The sequence below is a fragment of the Stenella coeruleoalba genome, assembly GCF_951394435.1.
Source record: "Stenella coeruleoalba genome assembly, chromosome: 7".
Taxonomy (NCBI): Eukaryota; Metazoa; Chordata; class Mammalia; order Artiodactyla; family Delphinidae; genus Stenella; species Stenella coeruleoalba.
The window spans coordinates 68,045,766-68,069,322 of NC_137153.1; the positions used below are offsets into that span (position 1 = coordinate 68,045,766).

At 39.8% G+C, this 23,557-nt stretch overlaps 2 protein-coding genes across 4 annotated transcripts in view; one reads left to right on the forward strand and one right to left on the reverse strand.

Moving 5' to 3' along the window:
* Nucleotides 1-21: 21 nt before the first annotated feature.
* The window catches only part of SPATA6L (spermatogenesis associated 6 like), a 60,832-nt gene continuing 37,296 nt past the window's right edge, over nucleotides 22-23,557 (forward strand). Inside the window, exons 1-5 of one of the 3 annotated variants that reach the window (XM_079927654.1) lie at nucleotides 22-513; nucleotides 1,296-1,350; nucleotides 10,116-10,160; nucleotides 14,330-14,467; nucleotides 18,831-18,879. In XM_079927654.1, coding sequence (XP_079783780.1) covers nucleotides 10,122-10,160; nucleotides 14,330-14,467; nucleotides 18,831-18,879 — 226 coding nt within the window. In that variant the 5' untranslated portion in view covers nucleotides 22-513; nucleotides 1,296-1,350; nucleotides 10,116-10,121. The remainder of the gene's footprint in view (nucleotides 514-1,295; nucleotides 1,351-10,115; nucleotides 10,161-14,329; nucleotides 14,468-18,830; nucleotides 18,880-23,557) is intronic. The other 2 variants (XM_079927655.1, XM_079927656.1) reach the window with 2 other exon arrangements.
* Nucleotides 10,509-14,207, reverse strand: PLPP6 (phospholipid phosphatase 6). Its single transcript, XM_079927657.1, has one exon. It carries the CDS (start codon nucleotides 14,006-14,008, stop codon nucleotides 13,136-13,138), a length of 873 nt encoding a protein of 290 aa, XP_079783783.1. The 5' UTR covers nucleotides 14,009-14,207; the 3' UTR covers nucleotides 10,509-13,135.

Below are 23,557 nucleotides of genomic sequence, written 5' to 3' on the forward strand. Positions count from 1 at the left end.
GGGTGTGGGTCTGGAATGGTTTCTTGTTTAAAACTACTTTTTCTGAAGCCTTTCAGTGCTGCCAGTTTACCCTCCAGGCGCTGAGGGTCATGTAGTATTAAATACTTGTCTGGAGTTTCCTACGCAGTAAACGGTGGGTCCTAGGGGCCGGGAGGTGTTCGGACCAAGTGTTGTCGTCCACTGCGTATTGTGTAAAAACTGCAATTCATTCCTGTACTCGTTACTGATATGTAAACCAGTTTCTGAAGCGGGGGTGAGGGTGGCGGCAGTTGAAGTGGAGAGAAATTTTAAAAACAGAGACAACTTTTCTCTCGTTCTGAGTTACGAGCAACGAGGATTCTGCGAAACTTGGCTGGGAAGAAGAGTATGCCAAAGAGAGAGTACTGGAAGGAGTAGGACTTTAAAAAACACAGTACCATATAAACAATGGAATATTACCCAACCATAAAAAGAAACGAAATTGGGTCATTTGTTGAGACGTGGATGGATCTAGAGACTGTCATACAGAGTGAAGTAAGTCAGAAAGAGAAAAACAAATATCGTATATTAACGCGTATATGTGGAACCTAGAAAAATGGTACAGATGAACTGGTTTGCAGGGCAGAAATTGAGACACAGATGTAGAGAACAAACATATGGACACCAGGGGGGGGAAGTGGTGGTGGGGGGCTGTGGTGGTGTGATGAATTGGGCGTTTGGGATTGACATGTATACACTGATGTGTATAAAATGGATGACTAATAAGAACCTGCTGTGTAAAATAAATAAAGTTCAAAAATTATTTAAAACATACAGTATCACTAATAGCGGATGTGTAGGAAGGGCTTCAGTGTATTTCTACGTATCTCGTTTAAATCGTAAAGATTTGTGCTCTCATTATCCCGTTTTTTGAGAAGAAGAAATAGACCCCATTATGCCTAAGGTCACACATTTTAAGGGGAAGAGGTAGGATCAGCCCAGGGCGTATGACTTCAAAACGTGCACGTTTAACAATCAGGCATTGCTGCCCTACTCATAATTAGAGACCCAAATAAAAATAACGAGACGCCGTTTTTTCAATCTTTTGAAGTTTGTCGATACCGAGTGTAGGCAAGATGTGAGGAGATGCTGTTAGAATGTCATTTGGGTAATCTTTCGGGTGGGGTAACCTGACAGTATCAGAGGTTTAAGTGCTTTGATTCGGCAATTTAACTACCAGGAAATTATCCAACAGTTATTTTTGCACCAATAACTAGTGATTTATCCGCAAAGGTGTTTATTGCAGCTTTTTTCTTTTTTCTTTTTTTTGTGGCAAGGAACAAAAAGCAGAAAGTATATATAACTGTGCTGATATAGAAATATCTCCAAAATGTGAGTAAAAAAAGGCAACTTACTTTCTTATATGTATATTTATATAGCTATACGTATCTGTCGAGAGACAGTAATCCAGTTTGTGTAAAAACAGTTCTGTGTGTGTGTGTGTACATGTGATAGAAAATTCCTGGAAAGTAAACAAGAATTATTAATGATTACTCCTAGTGGGTAAGGCTGGGGAGGAAAGTTTCTGAGCATCTTTACTTTCTTTTTTTTTTTTTTAATTGCCGTACCCCGCAGCATGTGGGATCTTAGTTCCCAGACCAGGGATCGAACACATGCCCCTTGTATTGGAAGTGGGGAGCCATAACCACCGGACTGCCAAGGAAATCACTGAGCATCTTTACTTTCTACTCTTAGTTTTCCTGTATTATGCTGTTCCAGTATTTTCCAGTGACTATACGTTATACCTTAGTAACTAATTACAAATAAAAGTTGAGGAGCACTGTGCCTGAACCTTTTGAGTTTAAGAGTGAAAGCCATAGGAGAAAACATGACAGCAGCTAAAGCAGGAAGGGAGAGGAGCCAAAAACAGCTTTATTCACTTGTGGCTTTTTACTACTTGAAGAACATTTCTCAGAAACTTCCAGTGACTTCCCCTTATATATTATTGGCCAGAACTGGCTTAAATAAATTGATTCATTCCCTGGACCTAAATGCATTGCCACCCGCACAAAACCGGGATTCCATTGGCAAGGAAGAGGAGCTTATGGCTCTTAGGGAGGCAATCACATTGTCTTCCATAACTGTTTAAGTTCTTCCATAACTGTGCCATCTAGTGCCAGCCTAACTCCTGAGTGTCATTTCTTAACGTCCTCTACCCCCTGCCCAGTTTTCTCTTAGTATGCTCGTTGGCCTCCTTTCAGTTCCTCAAACATATCGATTTCTTTCCTGACTCATGGCCCTTTACATTTGTTGCTCCTTTTGCCTGGGTGTCTTTTCTCTTTGTTCTTTAAAAGTCTTGTTAGTGGTCATGCTTTTCTTTTTAGGTCTTAGATCAACTGTCATACCCTTAAAGAGGCTGACCTGACCACTGGGTCTAAATTAGGTTCTTCTTCCCTCTAACGTGTAACTTTCTATCTCACCCCCCTGGATATTTCCTCCCTAGCATTTATCATACTGTTATTATCTATGTTCACCTATTTATTTTATATCTTACTTCACTAGAATGTAAGGTCCACAAGGGCATAGATTGTTTCTTGTTCACTCTTATGCCTTCATGGTCCAGAACGGTACCTAGCACATAGTAGGTACTCAATAATATGTGTTGAATTGATGAATAGGGAACAAATGAATGGAAACAAGGATAAAAGGAAAGGTGTAGGATTACACAGACAGAAGAGGGTAAAACGGGAATGGGAAGAGTTATATTTTGGTAGAAGAAAGGGTGGATATAATGACATCAGAAGTAGCCTCATCTTAGCCATGGCCGACTTTGGGGCCTGAATCCTGTGCCCAAGTACAGTGGACACTTTTTACAAGTCTTGGAACTAAGTCATACTCTTTTCTGCTTTCTTATATCGGATAATATAATTCCTTGGAAATTGCTTTGGGTCATAGTTATCCGACTACTCCCATGGACATAGAACTAGCCAGCTGAAATGCAAAGGAGCAAATTAATTTTTCCTGAAGAGAAATTACTTTAAAATGGAAGGATATCCACTGTGTACGTAGTCCAGAATGCCCAAGGGCAGTCCTTGTGGAAGGTTTTGTGTGGTATCATTAAGTAAGTATTGAGCCTACAAAAGCCAGTCAGTCAAAGCAGAAGCCAAAGAGTAACATGAGTTTGACTCATGACCTCTAATATAGTTTGTGAAATAGATTTCATGTGTGGGTCCAGATCCCAAATGACTTCAAGATTGTTAAAAGCTGTTCAACTGCAAGTTAATTCCTTCCCTGGAAGCATTCCTGATACTTGGGGAAAATTCTCAAGAAGTATGTATGCTTAAAGAAATAAGCAAATTGCCAGCTCCTGTTTTGGATATTCATGCAGAGACCACAGTTATTATAATACACTGCTGCTTTTTTGAATTACTTGTAAAGTATTACACACCACAATAATTTTCTTCTGTTATCTGAATTTGAGTTGAATAGATCCACCATATTTTTTCTTTAAATGTACGTAAGACTTTCTTTTTTTTTTTTTTGGCTGCATTGGGTCTTTGTTGCTGTGTGCGGGCTTTCTCTAGTTGCAGCGAGCAGGGTCTACTCTTCGTTGCAGTGGGCGGGCTTCTCATTGCGGTGGCTTCTCTTGTTGTGGAGCACGGCGCACTGGCTTCAGTAGTTGTGACTTGCGGGCTCTAGAGCTCAGGCTCAGTAGTTGTGGCACATGGGCTTAGTTGCCCGTAGCATGTGGGATCTTCCCGAACCAGGGATTGAACCCATGTCCCCTGCATTGGCAGGTGGATTCTTAACCACTGCGCCACCAGGGAAGTCCCAAACGTATGTAGGACTTCTATCAAAGAAATTCATAGTGATGCCACCAAGAATCCTCTTGATGGGCTATCTTAAGACAGAATGAGGTTTACATAAGGATATGATTACTTTTCTTATTTAAGTATGTGTTAAAGATTTTAAAATTGTTATTATAAATATTTTTAAATACACAAAAGTATATTATTATAGTAAACTCCATATGTCCATCACCCAGATCAACAATTATCAAGATTTTGCTACATTTCCTTTATCTATTTCTTTTATTAATTTGCTGGAGTATTTGGAAACAAAATCTTAGGCGTTAGATCATTTCTGCTACATACTTCAATATGCATCTCTAAACAATGTTGATATTTGTCTTCCATAAACACAGGGACATTATCATACCTATCAAAATTAATTAATTTTGATTAATTAATTAATTGCTTGGTGTTATCTAATACCCAAACCATAATCAAATTTCCCTAAGAGTGTTAAATATTCTGTTTAAGTTGGTTTGTCTGAATCAGGGTTCAAACAAAGTCCACATATTATATTTGGTTGTCAGGGCTTGTATCTTTTAATCTAGAACATTTCTCCTCCCCCCCTTCCTTTTTTTTTTTTTTTTTAATTTGCAGGGTTTGACTTGTTGCAGGCTAACTGGGTTAGTTGTCCTATAGAATGTTTCACATTCTACATATGTCTGTTTGCTGTCTTGTGGTGTCATCAACATGTTTCTCTATCCTCTAGGAAGTGAAATTAGCTCTAGAACAACACTGTTCAATAGATGTTTCTGTGATGATGGAAATATTCTACTTGCACTATCCAGTACAGTAGCCACTAGCCATTGTGGCTATTGAGCACTTTACAGGTGACTCGTGTGAGTGAGGAAATGAATTTTAAATTTTATTTAGTTTTAGTTAATTTAAATTTAAATAGCCATATGTGGCTACCTTACTAGATCATGCAGCTCTAGTGGCTCAGGTTAAACTTCAACTTTCTTGGCAAAAGTGCTTCATAGGTGCTTCCTATGAATCACATATGAAGAAGACATGTGATGTCACCTATAGTGATGTTAAGATTGATCAGTGGGTTCATATGGTGACACCCTGATCCCTCTAATATGGAGTTCCCCCAAAGGATATGATTTTAACATTAAGATTTAAAAAAAATATAAACTTCATCTTTATGCAGTTTTTGAGAACCAAGGAAAGAGCCCAAAATAGCTCATTGAGCTCTTTTATACATTTATAGTAAAAGTCAGAAAGGTAAACTTTTCTCATCAGACTCTAAGGAAACTATACTGTTAAAGAACATTTCAGAGAAAGACTTTGAAGAAGGCCAAACATAAAACACAATTAGTTCCTGAGTCTTGAGGCTGGGTCTACACTTAAAAAAAAAAAATCAGTAATCTGCCATTGCTTTAGGGCTGAAATAATCCAGATTGTTTCAGGTACTTGAGGTTACCCTGCACCGAGGCATTTCTCCCAAATCCTAATGAACAACTCGCTTTGGAAACTCAGTTTGCTGGTGTTATTCACATTTGCTAATGAATAATTCACTGGCACAAAAGATTGTAGGGCCTAACAAATGAGTCTGAGTCCAGACATAAAATAATGGCCTAGAACAGGACTTTGAAGATCTTTCTCACTTATTATTGAATCCAGCTGCCATTGGAGAGACAGCTGGCTCTAATAAGTGGGCATGAATGTGATGGAGAGAAGAGCCCCTCTTTCCTTATCTGCTCATTGTCAGGTAACATGGGTGGCCCTTCTTTTTGCTATAGCAGGGAACTGAGGGCAGGACAGTGGTTCCAAAACCTGATTTGACTAACTCTACCCCTTCCAGACTCCAATGAAAACTACAGGCTCTCTTCCCAGAAAAATGCACATATGCACATGCATGAAAGGTTTCCTATCATCTCAGGGCCTTTAGGATCCCTGACACATCCAGGGGTCACAGCATAAGACACCCTGCACTGGAAGCAAAAGTATCAGACACACTTGCGTGGATATTCTCACAGTATGCGGTATACAGGATGGAGCCCCAATGCTGAAGAAGCCAGTTCCTGGTCCTTCCTATCCTCCCAGATTTATCCTTTCTGTTATTTTATATTTTCTACTTGTTTTAATTCATTTTCCTTTTTAGACCAAATAATGCAAATACTTTGCAAAACTATTTTAAAAGTATCTAAGGCTATTCAATGAAAAGTAAGTTTTCTCTCTGTGTCTCTACTCCAGGTCCTTTCCCCAGAGGCATCCACCATTAGCAGTTTCTAGTTTCTTCTTTCAGAAATATTCTAAGCATATATGTCTATATCATATTCTCTGTCTCTTCCAAATGGCAGCACAGTTTACACATTTTTGTTCCATGCTTTTTTTTTCTTAGCTCTATATTTTAGAGAGTTTTTACTGCTGGGACTTAGAGCTCTGCTTTATTCTTTTCCCGTGCTGCATACTATTCCATCTTGAGGCTTAACCATAATTGATTTAATCTGACCATACTTAATGAACATTTAGATGGTTTCCAGTATTTTTTTAAACTACAAATATTGCTGCAGCATATGTTTTTTGTACTTGTGAAAGTATACCCATATATACCTATTCCTAGCAGTGGAATTCCTGAGTAAAATGAAAAATTTTGATAGATATTAACAAATTGCTCTCCAGAGAAGTTACATGTGATAAACAGAATAATGACCCCCAAAGATATCCATGCCCTAGTACCTGGAACCTGGGGACATGTTACCTTTCATGGCAAAGAGAAATTAACTTGAAGATGGAATTAAGGTTTCTAATCAGCTGACCTTAAAATAGGGAAATTATCCTGGATTATCTGGTGGACTCTATATGGTTACAAAGGTCCTTAAAAGAACCAGAGAGATGGTACCATGAAAAGGAGTTGGTTCAATGTTGCTGGCTTTGAAGATGAAGGAAGGGAGCTATGAGTCAAGGAATGAAGGCAGACCCCTAGAAACTGGAAAAGCAAGGAAATGGAAAAGATAAGGAATGCAGCCCTCACATTTTGCTTTTAAAGATCTCTGTTGGATTTCTGATCCACAAAATCAAAAATTATACATTTGTCTTGTTTTAAGCCATTAAGTTTGTGGTAATTTGTTATAGTAGCCATAGAAAATTCATACACTTTATGTATTTACACTCCTACCAACAATGTATGAATGTATTTTCCCACATCCCTGCCATTAGTGATGCCTTTTTTTTAATATATTGTCCTCCCCTCATATGAATACTCCTTCCAATGTTATTTGAAAATAAATGTTTACAATTTAGTGTCCTGTATTTTTTTTAGATAAAAGGAAAATCTCAGCTATAATTATCTGTAATATTTTGTTCTTTTCTCATTATAATTAACTCTTTTGGAAAATCCCCATCTGGGACATGTGCCATTTTCTTGGCAGTGGCCAGGATGTGAGCAGTATGCGTGACTGATGTGTCATTTCTGCAATGCTGTTGTCACTGCTGATCAGCCTACACTGCAGAAATACTCTGGGACTAAGAGTTGTTTAATGAGATTTGTTTTCTGCCACCTACACAGGTACCTACACAGGTAATAAAGCCAGTGTCTGTAAGTGGTGATAGTCCAATGGCTTTGCTTGACCTCCAGTGGAGGTGGCAGCCTCAATCTTTGCAAGATGGGCCAGAGGCATTGTATATGTAGCAACTTCCGCATCTCCCTGGCAGCTGAGTGCCTCAGGTGACTGGGGTGGGGGAAATTAACAGAGTGTAAATATTTCCTATCAACTCAGTTAATACACCCATGCCCGACTAGCAGAAGTAGCTTCTGCCTGGTCCTTTCTCATTTTGCATATTTAGTTTGCACTGTAGTGGTGGGACCTCCCCTTACCCATGTACATACATTAAACCCTATAGCCTGGCTTGACCATCTCTGAAATTAACATCTATTCAGGATAATTATTGAGCATCTACTCTGCTAGGTATTTAGGACACAAACTCTTAGCCATGCAGAGCTTACAGTTTATAGAGACAAATAGTAATCAACAATCGCAGGCGCAAATGTAAAACTGCTATTGTCACAGTTGCTAAAAAGAGGATATATATGTGTGTGTGTGTGTGTGTGTGTGTAAATAAATAGTAGTGAGATTCTACCTTGTCTGGGAAAGTATAAGAGAGGCTTGGGTGGGATATGTAAATCTGTATACATTTGCTAATCCATACCTACATTGGATGACACCCTAGGTAAAGGATATAGAGGGAGGAAAAGAAAGAACTAGAAACACTGCTTAGCCAGGGAGAGGAGGAAGAATGGCCAGAGAGTTGAAGGGAAACCAGAAAAGGACTGTGCCCTAGGAGCCAAGCAAGGAGATTCCAGTTATATCAAGGAGAGTTAAGCAAGGAGAGTCCAGTTAAGGCTAGGAAGAGCATAGAATGGGACACTGTGTCTCGGAATCAGTAGGTTGTCTATGTTGCAATGGCAGAGACATGGTAGGGCACACCTGGATTCAAGTGTGGCTCCTTCCCTTTAGATGTGTGGCATTGGACAAAAGACTGTCTGGCTTCAGATTCTGCACCTGTAAATAAGAATAATAATATCTCCCTGAAAGAGTTACTGTGGGGATGAAGTTAATTAGCATATGCAATATCCCTACCATTTTGTAGGTTCTCAATAAAGATTGATTCCTCCCTTCCATTATGTCTGACCACTTATTTATGTTTTGGTTGTCACTATCCTTGATGTCTTAGCATTGGTGTTGATGATGTACTTGTAAGGGTCAAGGCAGGTCCTGTCCCTGTATATAAATGCATTAGTAAGGGTGCCAGCAAGTTGTTGTGAGCTGACAAGTCAGTGCTCTGGTTAGGGAGCCAAGCACCCACTGGTGTGCCTCTTGCTATGCTGACAGACAGATCATCGAGGATTGGATAAGGACATAGTACATCTTCCTTCATCACACTGAGTTTTTCCCTTTCAGGGAAAGGCACTCCAGTTACCAAAATTAATACCTAATTCTTGTCTCAGGACATCTTTCTGCACTCACATTTCTGCAACTGCATAAATCTCCAATGCAAAATATTAGTAATAAATGACTAATTCCAATAAAATTTGTTTTGTTTAGAGACAGCATTGGCCCTCCCAGATTTTTCTGATTGGCTAGAAGCGGCCACTCCCTCCTTTATTCCTTCATTTTTGTCTGTTAAATACAGTGAATGGGAAAAAACGCAATTTCTTCTATTGGTTAAGAACTCTTGCCCTGCCTGCTACCTCTGACGGTTTTTACTGTGTAACCCTGGCTTTGGCAACTATGGTAACTACACATTGGGAGATAATGTAATTCATTGCTTCCCTTAAGTTAACTAAACCCCAGTAAAGAGACTGAAAAATATCTCTATTGGGACTAAAACAGGATACGTAACTTTTAAACCTCTTTAGGAATTGTCCTTGTTTTGTTTTGTTTTGTGGTACGTGGGCCTCTCACTGTTGTGGCCTCTCCCGCTGCCGCGCAGGCTCAGGGGCCATGGCTCATGGGCCCAGCCGCTCCGCAGCATGTGGGATCCTCCTGGACTGGGGCACGAACCCGCATCCCCTGCATCGGCAGGCGGGCTCTCAACCACTGCGCCACCAGGGAAGCCCTGTCCTTGTATTTTTAATTAGCACACGTTTCATTTCTTATTGACAGTGGGCATGTTTTCTGAACCAAACATGAGGACGTAACATTTCATAAGCATGATTTTTATAAGCATGAGAATACCTTTAGGGACATACTACTATTTTAATTGTAATTGTTACAGAATTTCCAGGGCTTGGGGGTCGTATAGATACTAAAAATGGGCAGGGCTTAAATCGTAACGGAGCTATGATCACATTCGACTTTTAGAATTGACACTGTAAAATAAACATTTTAACATAGTGATTGGGGCCCTAAAGAAAGTGGATAGAAAGCCTGGTGGAAAGGAAGCTAGGGCTCTTAGCATCTCGTGATCCGGCCACCAGGGCATATACACTAGGACATTCTCTCCCGTTAGTGCACAGTCTGGAAGCCAGTGTCGTTCCAAGTGGAGCACAGGAGGCTCACACTCTGGCGGCGCCGGGGGCCTCGCAAGCGTTCCTCGGTGGAAGGTTGCGTGTTTTGAGTGTCCATAGCAACGCGACGCTTCAGCCTTCTGGAAGCCTTGGCTCCAGCTCGCGCAGTATGAGACCCGTACCGGTGGGAGGGACCTGGGTTGGTGGGAGAGTTGATGGGAGTTCAGTGGGGTGGGGAGCTGGGGAAACTACTGGGAACATTTACTCCAAGGATTGAGTTAAACTAAGAAAAATCGGTCCAAGGCTCAGCGCAAAAGGATCTTTTCATTCCAGTCCTTTCGCCCACGTAGGGAACTATGCCTTTGGAGGTGGTGGTGGAACTGCATATCCGGGCGGTAAGAGAGATCGACGAACCTCTCCTCTTTGGCCCAAATCAGACTCTTTCCCCAGGGTTCTAAAATGGTTCTGGGTCGTTTTCACCACCCCTCGCCCCACACACATCATTAATCCTACCTGTGTCCCTAAGATTCTCCACATCGGTCTTTTCTTACTTTCTAACCTGTAGTTCAATTCAACCTCTTCCCACCCCTCCCGCCCCGCCCCCCCCCGCCGTCCCGCCCCCAAGCCTGTTTCTTGGCTTTATCTGGAATTTTTCTGTTCTTTTAAAATAACCTTGCATTAAGTCCAAGAAGGATTTTATTTTCTTTTCCGGGATACAGATTTGTGAAGATTAAAAAGCCCCTTTAAATAACCAGGGAAGATTTTAATTTCAGAAAGCCAGGTCACTTCCCTGATAATTTGCCACCTCTATAAACCAATCAAGTATTTTCTAAGATACTTCCCCTACAGATGGCTCTGGCTTGCTAATTCCAAAAGGGATCAATCAACAGCTGTTTAATAATTATCCACTGAATCCTGCTTATGTGAGGTGCTGTGGCAGAGTGACTCCATTGTTCCTGTTTGGGGTCAGTTATTCCTTATTTCAGCTTCCATTTTCCAACCCTTCCATGTGTAGTTGGTGACAGACTGTCAGGCAGCTTTGCCTGAAAGCTATAAGGAGCTTCTCTACTGGCCAGGTTTATAAGCAGAACACCAACAGTTTACGGCTGTGGAAAATCTGGTTAGCCTCCATACAAGTGACAGATGCTGTGATTTCATCCTAAGTGCAGCTCTGAAACAAAGATGGAAATCTCCTGGATTTGACCGATTTTGCTGACAGCAAATAGTACCAGACTATATCATTTGTGCTATATCAACTGTGACCTCTCACAATTGTGCAGTAAGATGAAGGAATTCTTGAGACGTTGAGTGATAAATCTGTCTTCCTACTCATTAAGGCAAAAATTAAACAAGTTTTCATCTCACTTCATTCAACATTACTGGTTAATTTTATTTTGATTTTTAAATGGTATTCTTCAGTGTACAGTTAATTAACAGTGGAATCAGTTTTTTTTACTCTACAGTACTTACGATGCTTCAAAAAAATCAGGTGAATTGATCTGTGCTTTAAAAGCCAGCAAACTCAGGCCCCAGCAACCAAGATAGGGAATTCCAGAAAAATAACCAGAAAGGAGGTGAGCCTAATTTTGATCTCCCAGTATTCAGACTTGTAGATGCTGCAAGAGGAAAAACTGCTTCCAAATATCTGGCCTGAATATTGCTGCAATTAAAATAAAGGATCTCTTTAAGTCTAAACAATAAAGGAAACCACTTAGAGTGTCATAGTTTGGCTGATTCAGGAAGTGAAGATGTAGTCTGTGTTCAGGATGTTGTGGAAATGCAAATAATTTTGCTTCATTTTGAAAAGTAGCTATTCCTTTTTCAGTGTTCCTCTCACGCTCAGAAAGTTCACACTTCCACCCAATCAGAGCCTACCTGTCACAGCCATTCTCTGGATTCCTATGTACATCTCTATATGACAGATCAAATGCCATAATCCTTTCTATTTATAAATGTCAAAATAATTGGTTGTTAAGATTATCTAAAGACACCAGTTCCATAGGTAATTTAAAGGTTCATATTTTCAGGCAGAGCAGCATTTAAAGCACACACCCTCTTCCATCTTTCCTGATCAAAGAATAATGAGCAGAGTCCACCCTGCATTTGGAGGTTTTTGGTCTTGTGATTCGGGGAGGCACCATCAATAAACTGCTTTAATTGTGAGGGTCAATATAAATGGAAATTTAGGAGTTATACTTTGTGCCTGGTATAGCAGTAGGCTCCACTTGATGAATTTCAAGTTAAATACTGTTACCTAAAGTGTGCTGTATACAGGGAAATGGAATTCCATATGAAAAATATAATATACAGGGTCATCCTTGTGGTATATATTTGAAAGCTTATGCTGTTGCATTGCAAAGAATCAAGTTATTTTTCCATTTTATTACCTCATTAAAGAAGCATTATTCTTTATTCAGTAGAGATGGTAGGCAGCAGGGCCCATCTTCTTCCATGTTGGTCCACTGACAAAGTATGTAGTGAGCCTACCCCCAGACTCTCAGTTCCTTTGATCTCCTCAGCAGCTTCGCTTTTCTGTCCTCTGTCATGCCGTGCTATTTGCTGTCAACAGAATTAAGCATGAGGCCATAGTCCCATCTTTCCTTTTCTATGGGCACTGTCCATATGCCCGCCTTTAAGTGTTTCTTCTTCAGGTAAGTTCTTGGTTTGTTCTCTGAATGCAGAAAAACAATTAGTGGGAAATAAATATCTTTTTAAAGATCTTTTGAGGAGGTAGAGGAAAAGGAGAGAAAGATATGTACTATAATCTCTCTTCTCACTACCTGATGCGCAAAGATATAAGAGACAAAACTAAGAAAGCATACCAAGAAAATTAGGATTAAGAATAAATCTTCCCAACTGTGGTAACAGATCTTCAGAGGATAAATTAGAATAACCTATGTCTTAGACTCTTAAAGTACTGTTTAAAATCTACCTCAGGAAAAGAACTAGGATTAGTATGTGGCTCATCTGCCTGTATATTTACAGAATGAAGGTGATTTGTTTTTTCAAAGTTCAGTTTACAGGTGATATGTTGACTTACAGGATTACACAAAACAAAATTTTCTGATGTCAACTTTTAAAAAGCAGCATTATAATCACCTCAACTTGGTTTCTTTGCAGTTGTTCTGGAGATATAAAAAGTTGTTGAATAGGTATATAATGGGGGGGGGTTGCTTTCTATAATATGGCTGTCATCAGTAATGGTCAGCACTGTGCTCTAGCCTAGCAACCCGTCAAGATTGTAGGACACCTGAAATCCCAAAAGGAAGCCTGAAATCCTTAGGGGGGCAAGCAGGATGGCTGCTGGTTTATGTCAGCATCGTCACGTGTAGAAACTTTCAGATCTGGTGCCATAACAAATGAGATGGTGTCATGGTTGGTTCCACAGTACAAAGAGGACTGGAGCATTGTGCGGTGAAAGCCAGCAATAGTCCACGATGCTGTACTGCATGTAGCCCAGAAAAAAGCCAAAAGCCACGTCGGTGACATTGTGCCGCCCCAGCATGACCCTGGAGAGGCCCAAGATGAAGGCCCACAGTACCACGAGCACCCTCAGTGGAATGGCCAGCACTAGGTGGTTCAGGATGAACCGTGAGACCAGGGCGGCCCTGGTGGCATGGCCCGAAGGGAAAGAGTACTTGTCCACCGAAAGGGTGAAAAACATGTCCATCTGGTTGTGGGCCGGGCGGCGCCTGCGGACCAGCCCCTTGATCAGGGCCACCAGCAGCAGGTCCAACAGCAGGGAGAAGAGCAGGTTCATCAGCACCTCTCGCCCGGCCCAGCTGTCGCTCCTGGACAGGCAGTAGAGGGTGCCCAGCACCCAGGGGATGCCGTGTCCCGAGATCTCCAGCAATTTCATAAGGGGCCGCACGCTGCCCCAGGATGAGCTCTCCCCCGCACACACCCCCAGCTTCTTAGACAGCCACAGGTCGATGGCCAGCAGGGAGCGCAGGGCGATGCCCAGGAAGGACGGGTTCAGGTCCATGCGGTCCTCCTCGGGCAGCGGGGACGGGAGCGCCGGCGAGGAGCCCGCCCCGGCCAGGGGGAACGAGCCGCGGCGGTGCACTGGGCTCTCGGACGCGCGGAGTCGGGCGCAGGTGGGGTCGGTGCCCGGCGCGCGGCTGCTGAGCAGGGACTGGAACTCGAACCTGCCGCCGCCGCCGCCATGGGCCGGGCTGCCGCTGCTGCTCGGGGCGCAGGCGGCCAGCGGGCGTCCCTCGGCGTTCCTCCGGGGGCTCGGCATCGCGGCGGGCGGCCCGGACCGCAGGACCCGGCCAGCCTAAGAAGAAGCTTCCCGGCCCTGCAACCTCTTCCGCTTCCGCACTGCCATCCTGGAGGGGCGGGGAGAGGAGCCAGCGAGAGGACGATTGTGACACCTGGCGGAGACTTGGGAGGAAATTGAATTTCCAGTTTGAGCGAGGAGAGGAGAGGGGAGGGTAGTGCTGTGGGAGAGAGGTGAGGGTTACGGTGGTGGGGGAAATTTGATATTGTTTGTGGGAGGTTAGGGGAAATAGACCCTTTACAAAGCAAAACGCAAACCCTGTTCTCTATTTTTTTCTTTAAGATTTCTTGCCCAGGGGTGTGCCTTCCTGGCAAGCAAGATGTGTTCCTTGGGGTTTACCTCCTGAATCAGTACCTGGAGACACACTGCTTTCCTTCCGTGTTCCCTATTATGATTCAGCGGAGCATGAGGTTTGAAAAGGTGATCTTGACTTTCTCATTGCTAAATAGAGAAATTCAAATTCTGTTGTCTGAGGATCATTTAGTGGTTCTTATAAAGAACACAGCTTTTATAAAGTTATTTTGTAAATTTTCTTTAAAAAAGAAATTACATGAAGGCACTTCAGCACAGTGCAGAATCATAGTTGGAGGACTTGCTTTTGCATCCCAGATCTGAGCCAAGTTCTGTCAAATTAGTGCTAAGTACCCTGGTAGATGTTTTCTATTTTTGGAACTCCCATGGCATTTTCTAACTGGAACAGAGAGCATTTTCTGAATGTTCTTGGAAGTGTTAGAGGCAGCTGTGTACATTCTGACAGAGATTATCAATAAACTAGCAGACCTTAGAAACAAACTTTTTTAGACTCAGAAAAATACCCCAGACTAACCAAATTAGTTAAATCCTGTATCTGAAATCCTGTAACAAAACAAGAAGGCTTTTTAGATTTACTGAGTTTCCTTAGGTCATATCTGGTTTATTTAGCTGCAGTGATAAAAGCTAGATTCCATTCCAATGAATGTGATCATAATATAAGTAGCCAAAACATTACCAACCCTCTTCCCACTTTCATATTTAATGGAACATTAATTTCATTACTATCCAATCACTGACAATCTCTTGAAGTTTTTGTTTTGGAATTTAGAGATTGAATCAGTTTTAACCTTGATAAGCCTATGATTTTTGTCCCAAAAAATATCACCGAGGTGATTCTATTGGGGAGAGGATGAGAATTGGAAGGCTTCAGGGTAGGGCCTGTCACTTTTAAAGGTCTGGATGGTGGTGCCCTGAAAATGACCTGTCTATTTCAAACAGAGTAGCAGAGGAGATGAGGATTGATTTCTGAAAGGGCTAGGGCTGTGTGTAATATTTTTATAAATCACAGCCCATTAATTAATTTTTTACATCTTTATTGGAGTATAATTGCTTTATAGCGTTGTGTTAGTTTCTACTGTATAACAAAGTGAATCAGCTATATGTATACATATATCCCCAGACGCCCTCCCTCCTGAGCCTCCCTCCCACCCTCCCTATCCCACCCCTCTAGGTGGTCACAAAGCACTTGATCTCCCTGTGCTTTGCAGGTGCTTCCCACTAGCTATCTATTTTACATTTGGTAGTGTATATATGTCCATGCCACTCTCACTTCGTCCCAGCTTCCCCTTCCCCAGCCCCCACCGTGTCCTTAAGTCCATTCTGTATGTCTGTGTCTTTATTCCTGTCCTGCCACTAGGTTCATCAGTACCTTTTTTTTTTATGTTTCCCTTGTTTTATTTTTACCTCAATTAATGCACTTTATAGATGTGATAACATATAAGTATTATGTAAGGAGTGGGGAGAGAACAAACTATAGCCACACAATTCTTAAAGCATAGAAACACACATACAATAGGGCAACAACACCAAAAAATTCTCATCTGTTAATTCAGTTATAATGTGTCTTATTACTTAATATTGATCATTACTTCCTTTGTGTATCATTAAATACACATTTATGGCATCATTTCCAAAGGCTTTGATCCCTTTCCAACATACATTTTAATCCAACCTCCATTGCTGCCTTTGGTTTCTTTTCTTTTTTTTTTTTTTAACATCTTTATTGGAATATAATTGTTTTACAATGTTGTGTTAGTTTCTGCTGTATAACAAAGTGAATCAGCTATATGTATACATATATCCCCATATCCCCTCCCTCCTGAGCTTCCCACCCACCGTCCCTATCCCACCCCTCTAGGTGGTCACAAAGCACTTGATCTCCCTGTGCTTTGCAGGTGCTTCCCACTAGCTATCTGTTTTACATTTGGTAGTGTATATATGTCCATGCCACTCTCTCACTTCGTCCCAGCTTCCCTTTCCCCAGCCCCCACCATGTCCTTAAGTCCATTCTCTATGTCTGTGTCTTTATTCCTGTCCTGCCACTAGGTTCATCAGTACCCTTTTTTTTTTATGTTTCCCTTGTTTTATTTTTACCTCAATTAATGCACTTTATAGATGTGATAAAATATAAGTATTATGTAAGGAGTGGGGTGAGAACAAACTATAGCCACACAATTCTTAAAACATAGAAACACACATACAATAGGGCAACAACACCAAAAAATTCTCATCTGTTAAGTCAGTTATAATGTGCCTTATTACTTAATATTGATCATTACTTCCTTTGTGTATCATTAAATACACATTTATGGCATCATTTCCAAAGGCTTTGATCCCTTTCCAAATACATTTTAATCCAACCTCCATTGCTATTTGGTTTCTTTTTTTTTTTTTTAACATCTTTATTGGAATATAATTGTTTTACAATGTTGTGTTAGTTTCTGCTATATAACAAAGTGAATCAGCTATATGTATACATATATCCCCATATCCCCTCCCTCTTGCGTCTCCTCCCACCCTCCCTATCCCACCCCTCTAGGTGGTCACAAAGTACCGAGCTGATCTCCCTGTACTGTGTGGCTGCTTCCCACTAACTATCTATTTTACATTTGGTAGTGTACATATGTCCATGCTACTCTCTCATTTCGTCCCAGCTTACCCTTCCCCCTCCCCGTGTCCTCAAGTCCATTCTCTACATCTGCATCTTTATTCCTCTCCTGCCCCTAGATTCATCAGAACCATTTTTATTTTTTTTTTAGATCCCATATATATGCATTAGCATACGGTATTTGTTTTTCTCTTTCTGAGCCAGCCTGTTAATTTAAATAGTCTTCCAAACTGGTTGGATAAGAGAGGAATAAATGGATATTACCTTGGAACATACAGTCCGAATCCAAAGGAACCTAGTTCTAACCATTTCAATGTTGGTCATGGTTAAAAAGTGGGTGGTGAAAATCCAGTCTATTTTTTTCCCCCAAGAATTTCCTTATTAGTTTTATCAATTGTAAATTTGCTTTTCTAGAAGACTTTAAAAATCTTTTTATAAGAAGCCCAAGGATGTAAAATTGTAGAAGCTGTAAATCAATCTGTAAATGACCTTGGAGGTCACCTAGTCCAAGCTCCCTGACTTGCAGAAGAGGAGAATGAGTGTCAGAGTCACACTCTAGATGTCACAAAGCTGTGTATTTGAGATTACTAGATATCACAGACCATTTTTCATTTTATAAAGTGCAATTAAATAAATGCTTTATTTTAAATTTTGAAAAGTTGCCTTCTTGTGTGAGCTGTTTTGAGTTCATATTCAAGCTTTCTACCAGTTGGCTCTAGCTTTCTTGTATCTTTTCCATTCTCTAGCTGCAAATACTTGCAGGGAGTAGCGAAAACACTTTCTCCTCCTTGGACCTTCTGTATAATTCAGAATTCAATGTTCTAAAGCATTCAGATAAACAAGAAATTACTCATAAAGAGTGTATGAGCCATTGTGTTCGAGCAGTTCATGTTGATCATTTATTCCCCACGATCATCCTTGAGAAAATTCTTAGACATGGATGAAGAGAACGGATGAGCTAATATTACTGGAATAATTTTGGGAAAATCCCCAGCTCACTCACATTTGCTCGTTAAATCCAAGTCAGTAAGACAGAAATGGATTACAGGGGACAGCCTCCACTTTTGTGGTTAAAGCAGACCTGGTTTTGGATCAAGAGCAGATTTTAATCATGCTAAGGTTAAACACCGTTTAAATCAGAAATTTAATGCCTGAAAACAAACTCTGCTGAAAACTTGTGTTTCTTACAGGGTTCTAGAGTTCAGGGAGAGAGTCATGTTATGCCTTTACCTCAGTCCCCTAGGCCCTTTTATCTCAAGGACAAAATAAACATATTTGGCTGTGGGTAGACAGGTATCACAGTGTTTTTCTTGTGCTTCATGATACACCTAAAACTTATGAGGCTCTCTCTCTTGTTATTTTTGGATTCTGTGGGAGTCTAGCTATGAGTACTTAGCTTTTCTTTTGTGTTGCACATAGAATTTTTATTTATGTTCCTTTTTAGCACGACCAATGGCTTGGGAAGAGAAGTCATTTATTCAGTTAACATGTAATAAGTATCTGTTGTATTCAGGATGTTTTTCTAAGTACTCAAACAAGACTCTTTCAGGTAGATGCCAGATGTGCTTTTAGCAACAAACTGTGGGGCTAGGTCAAGTAGATGACGTTTTGAACATGTGGTATATTCAGCTAACTTAAATTTTCCTTGTACTTGGTGTTGTGTTACTTCTCATTCATTTATTCTATAGTCATTTGTTGAACTTTTAACCACATACCTGTTAAAGGTACTCCTGTTGAATCCTAAAATATTATATGGCTAGATTTGACATGTGTTAATTATTTGGAAGAATATGATCTAGATTTTTTATAAGTATATATTAATAAAACTTTGAAGATTTATTTTCCCCATTTTTTTTCCTGCAGGTATTTGAAAATGCAATAGATCCTGGAGCTGTAGCAGACATTTTAGAAAGTAGGTACTCCCCCCTTCACCCCCAACAAAAGAGAGAGAGACTATTGTGTATATGTAATTCACAGATATAAAATTCTATTTTCTAAGTTGTGATACTTCCACATTTACCCCATATTTATGTTCAAGATAGCCTGTGTAAAATTTCAATCATGTCATTGATTCAATTACAAACCCTTTTCTAGATATGTATGGCATTTACTGGATGGTATGATTCTGTTTGTTTTATTACAATTAAATGGTTTTTGTATCTTAACAGAGTTGTTTAACCATCACCATAATCAATTTTAGAACATTTTCATCACCATGGAAAGAAACCCTATACCCATTCTTCCTCATCCCTTCCAGCCCTAGGAAACTACTGACTAATCTTTCTGCCTCTATAGATTTGCGTATTCTGGATATTTCATATATATGGAATTATATAATATGTGGTCATTTATAACTGGATTCTTTCATTTAGCATAATGTTTTCAAAATTCTTCCTTGCTATAGAATGTGTCAAGATTTCACTTCTTTTTATGTCCAAATAATGTCCCATTTTATGGATAAACCACATTTTGTTTATCCATTCATCAGATGGTGGACATCTGGATTATTTTTGCTTTGGTGCTATGATGAATAATGCTGCTATAAATATTTGTGTACAAGTTTTTTTTGTAAACATGTTTTTATTTCTGTTGGGTGTATACCTAGGAGTGGACTTGCTGGGTCATATGGTAACTCAGTTTAATTTTTTGAGGAATTTCCAGATTATACCAAAGGAGTTGTATCATTTTACATTCCTCCAGCAATATATGAGATTTGATTTCTCCACATCCTGGCCAACACTTGTTATTATTTATCCTTTTGATTGGTAGCCATCCTTGTGGATATGAAGTGGTACCTCGTGGGTTTGATTTGCATTTCCCTGATAGCTAATGATGTTGAGCATTTTTTCATGTGCTTATTGGCCATTTGTATATCTTATTTGGAGAAGTGTCTGTTCGGATCCTCTCCCTATATTTTAATTGGGTTTTTATTATTGAGTTGTAAGTTCTTTATATATTATAGATATAACTTTCATATCAGATGTATGATTGACAAATACTTTCTCCCATTCTTTGGACTATCTTTTTGCTTTCTTAATGGTGTTCTCTGAAACACAAACGTTTTTAATTTTGATGAATTATATTTTATCTATTTTTCTTTTGTTACTTCTGCCTTTGATGTCATAACTAAGAAACCATTGTGTAATTCAAGTCAAAGATTTATGTCTATATTTTCTTCTAAGAGTTTTATCATTTTAGCTCTTACATTTAAGTCTATAATACATATTGAGTTGATTTTTGTAAATGGCATGAGCTAAGGGTCCAATTTCATTCTTTTGCATCTGGATATCCAGTTGTCTCAGCACCATTGTTACTAAGAGTAGTTTTCCCCCATTGAATGGTCATGGCACTCTTGTTGAAAATCAATTGACTGTAAATGTGAGGTGTTTTTTTGGGGGTGGGTGGGGGGGGTCTCAATTCTATTCCATTGATTCATAAATCTATCATTATTACAGTGCCACACTATTTTGATTATTGTAGCTTTATAGAAAGTTTTAAAATCAGGAAGTGTGAGTCCTCCAACTTAGTTCTTCTTTTTCAAGCCTGTTTTTGTATTTGGGTTCCCTTAGTTTGCCATACGAATTTTAGGATCAGCCTGTCTGTTTCTGCAAAGAAGCCAGCTAGGATGTTGATAGGCAATGATAGATTGCATTGAACCTGTAGATCAGTTTGGAGAATATTGCCATCTAAACAATATTAAGTCTTCCAATTCATGACATGACACGTGGTGAGAATTAATTGAGTGTAAGGAATTTAGAGACTGAGATAGCTTAAGCGCTTTACATTACCATTGGGGTGATGGTTGGAAAAGATATAGTCCTTCTTCCTGTTTGGAAAACCCAAAATTATGGGGTGTCTTGGCTTTTAAGTTTCTTGGCATTTAAAATTCTGTGCTCATGTATTAATGTTTTTCATAAATCTACAAAGGGAGAATTTTTTTATTTTTTTATATATATTTTTTATTGTATATATTTTTTTCAGCTTTATTTGAGGATATAATTGACATACAACATTGTGTAAGTTTAAGGTAACAGCATGTTGATTTGATACTCAGATATTTTGCAAAATGATTATTACAGTAGTGTTAGCTTACACCTCTAGCATGTTACATAATTACCATTTCTTTTTTGTGGTGAGAACATTTAAAATCTACTCTCTTAGTAACTTTCAACTACAGTATTAACTATAATCACCATTATTGTCAATATTAAAATGTTTTTCTAATATGTTGTGGAAATTATCTTTACTGATTTTTTGTTATACCATTTGTATTTTAAATTACTTTTAATATTTAAATTTTATTCTTGGCCTTATAGACATTGAACATGGGCTCGCTATTATTTTTCTTTTTTTTTGCGGTACGCGGGCCTCTCACTGTTGTGACCTCTCCCATTGTGGAGCACAGGCTCCGAACGCGCAAGCTCATTGTCCATGGCTCACGGGCCCAGCCGCTCTGCAGCACGTGGGATCCTCCCGGACCAGGGCACGAAGCCGTGTCCCCTGCATCTACAGGCGGACTCTCAACCACTGCGCCACCAGGGAAGCCCTCACTATTTTTTTTTAACATCTTTATTGGAGTATAATTGCTTTACAATGGTGTGTTAGTTTCTGCTTTATAACAAAATAAATCAGCTATACCTATAAATATATCCCCATATCCCCTCCCTCTTGTGTCTCCCTCCCACCCTCCCTATCCCACCCCTCTAGGTGGTCACAAAGCACCGAGCTGCTCTCCCTGTGCTATGTGGCTGCTTCCCACTAGCTATCTATTTTACATTTGGTAGTATATATAAGTCCATGCCACTCTCTCACTTTGTCTCAGCTTACCCTTCCCCCTCCCCATGTCCTCAAGTCCATTCTCTACGTCTGCATCTTTATTCCTGTCCTACCTCTAGGTTCTTCAGAACATTTTTATTTTTATTTTTTTTAGATTCCATATATATGTGTTAGCATGAGGTATTTGTTTTTCTGACTTACTTCACTCTGTATGGCAGACTCTAGGTCCATTCACCTCACTACAAATACCTCAATTTCATTTCTTTTTATGGCTGAGTAATATTCCATTGTATATATGTGCCACATCTTCTTTATCCATTCATCTGTCGATGGACACTTAGGTTGCTTCCATGTCCTGGCTATTGTAAATAGAGCTGCAGTGAACATTGTGGTACATGACTCTTGTTGAATTATGGTTTTCCCACGGTATATGCCCAGTAGTGGGATTGCTGGGTCATATGGTAGTTCTATTTTTAGTTTTTTAAGGAACCTCCATACTGTTCTCCATAGTGGCTGTATCAATTTACATTCCCACCAACAGTGCAAGAGGGTTCCCTTTTCTCTACACCCTATCCGGCATTTACTGTTTGTAGATTTTTTTTTTTTTTTTTTTTTTTTTTTACCGGTACGCAGGCCTCTCACTGTTGTGGCCTCTCCCGTTGCGGAGCACAGGCTCCGGACGCGCAGGCTCAGCGGCCATAGCTCACGGGCCCAGCCGCTCTGCGGCATGTGGGATCCTCCCAGACCGGGGCACGAACCCGTGTCCCCTGCATCGGCAGGCGGACTCTCAACCACTGCGCCACCAGGGAAGCCCTATAGATTTTTTTGTTTGTTTGTTTGTTTGTAGATTTTTTGATGATGGCCATTCTGACTGGTGTGAGGTGATACCTCATTGTAGTTTTGATTTGCATTTCTCTAATGATTAGTGATGTTGAGCATTCTTTCATGTGTTTGTTGGCAATCTGTATATCTTCTTTGGGCTCACTATTTCTAAATATATTTTGAACTCAGGAAATATAAAAAAATGTTTTATGTCTAATTTATATAGTCATATAGCATACTGTTTTAAGCAAGATAAGCTTTTATAGGTTGATGGATAACAGTTGTATTTTGAATTTTTTAAATGAACAGTAGTATATTGTTATTTCCGTGATTTGTGAATACATCTTTAAGAGAGAAAGTATCATATTTTGTCAATACTTTTCAGGAGACAAAATGCTGTGTTTTTTGTTTGTTTGTTTTAAATGCTATGTTTATAACTCAGTTATTCTCACCCCATGCCCCCAATTTACTGGGTCTAGAAATACCTGAATCATTGTTGGTATGCCACTTACTATCAGTAGTAGTAATGTAAATGGGGTGTTATGTCAGTTTTAAACTTAGTAATTAATGAAAAACTCTGACAGTATTCTAAAGTATTAATATCTCATTTTTCCTTTTTAGCCTTTCTAACCAGGTTTGAGTTAATACAGCTAGTGCCTCCAGGTAATGTGCCAATAAATGAATTTCTAAATTAGTTTAATTTAATTTTAAAAGGATTTTGGCATGACAAAATGGGGACTGGCATTTAAAAGCTGTGCTTTATATAACACATGCTTTTTACCCCCACCAGTCTTGAATTTTGCCCACTTTCAGAAGAGTAACTTTATGGGTTTGAAAAAGCAGTAAGCATAGCTTAAACAGGTTCTTTGACTTTCCATTTTTTCATAATTTTATCTAATAATCATCAAATAATTTTTTCAGTCCTGGGTCAGCTTCTTTCAAGTGTTTGCTTTTGGCTGTGTCGTAATTTGTAGAGTGAGTAAGTGCGAGTG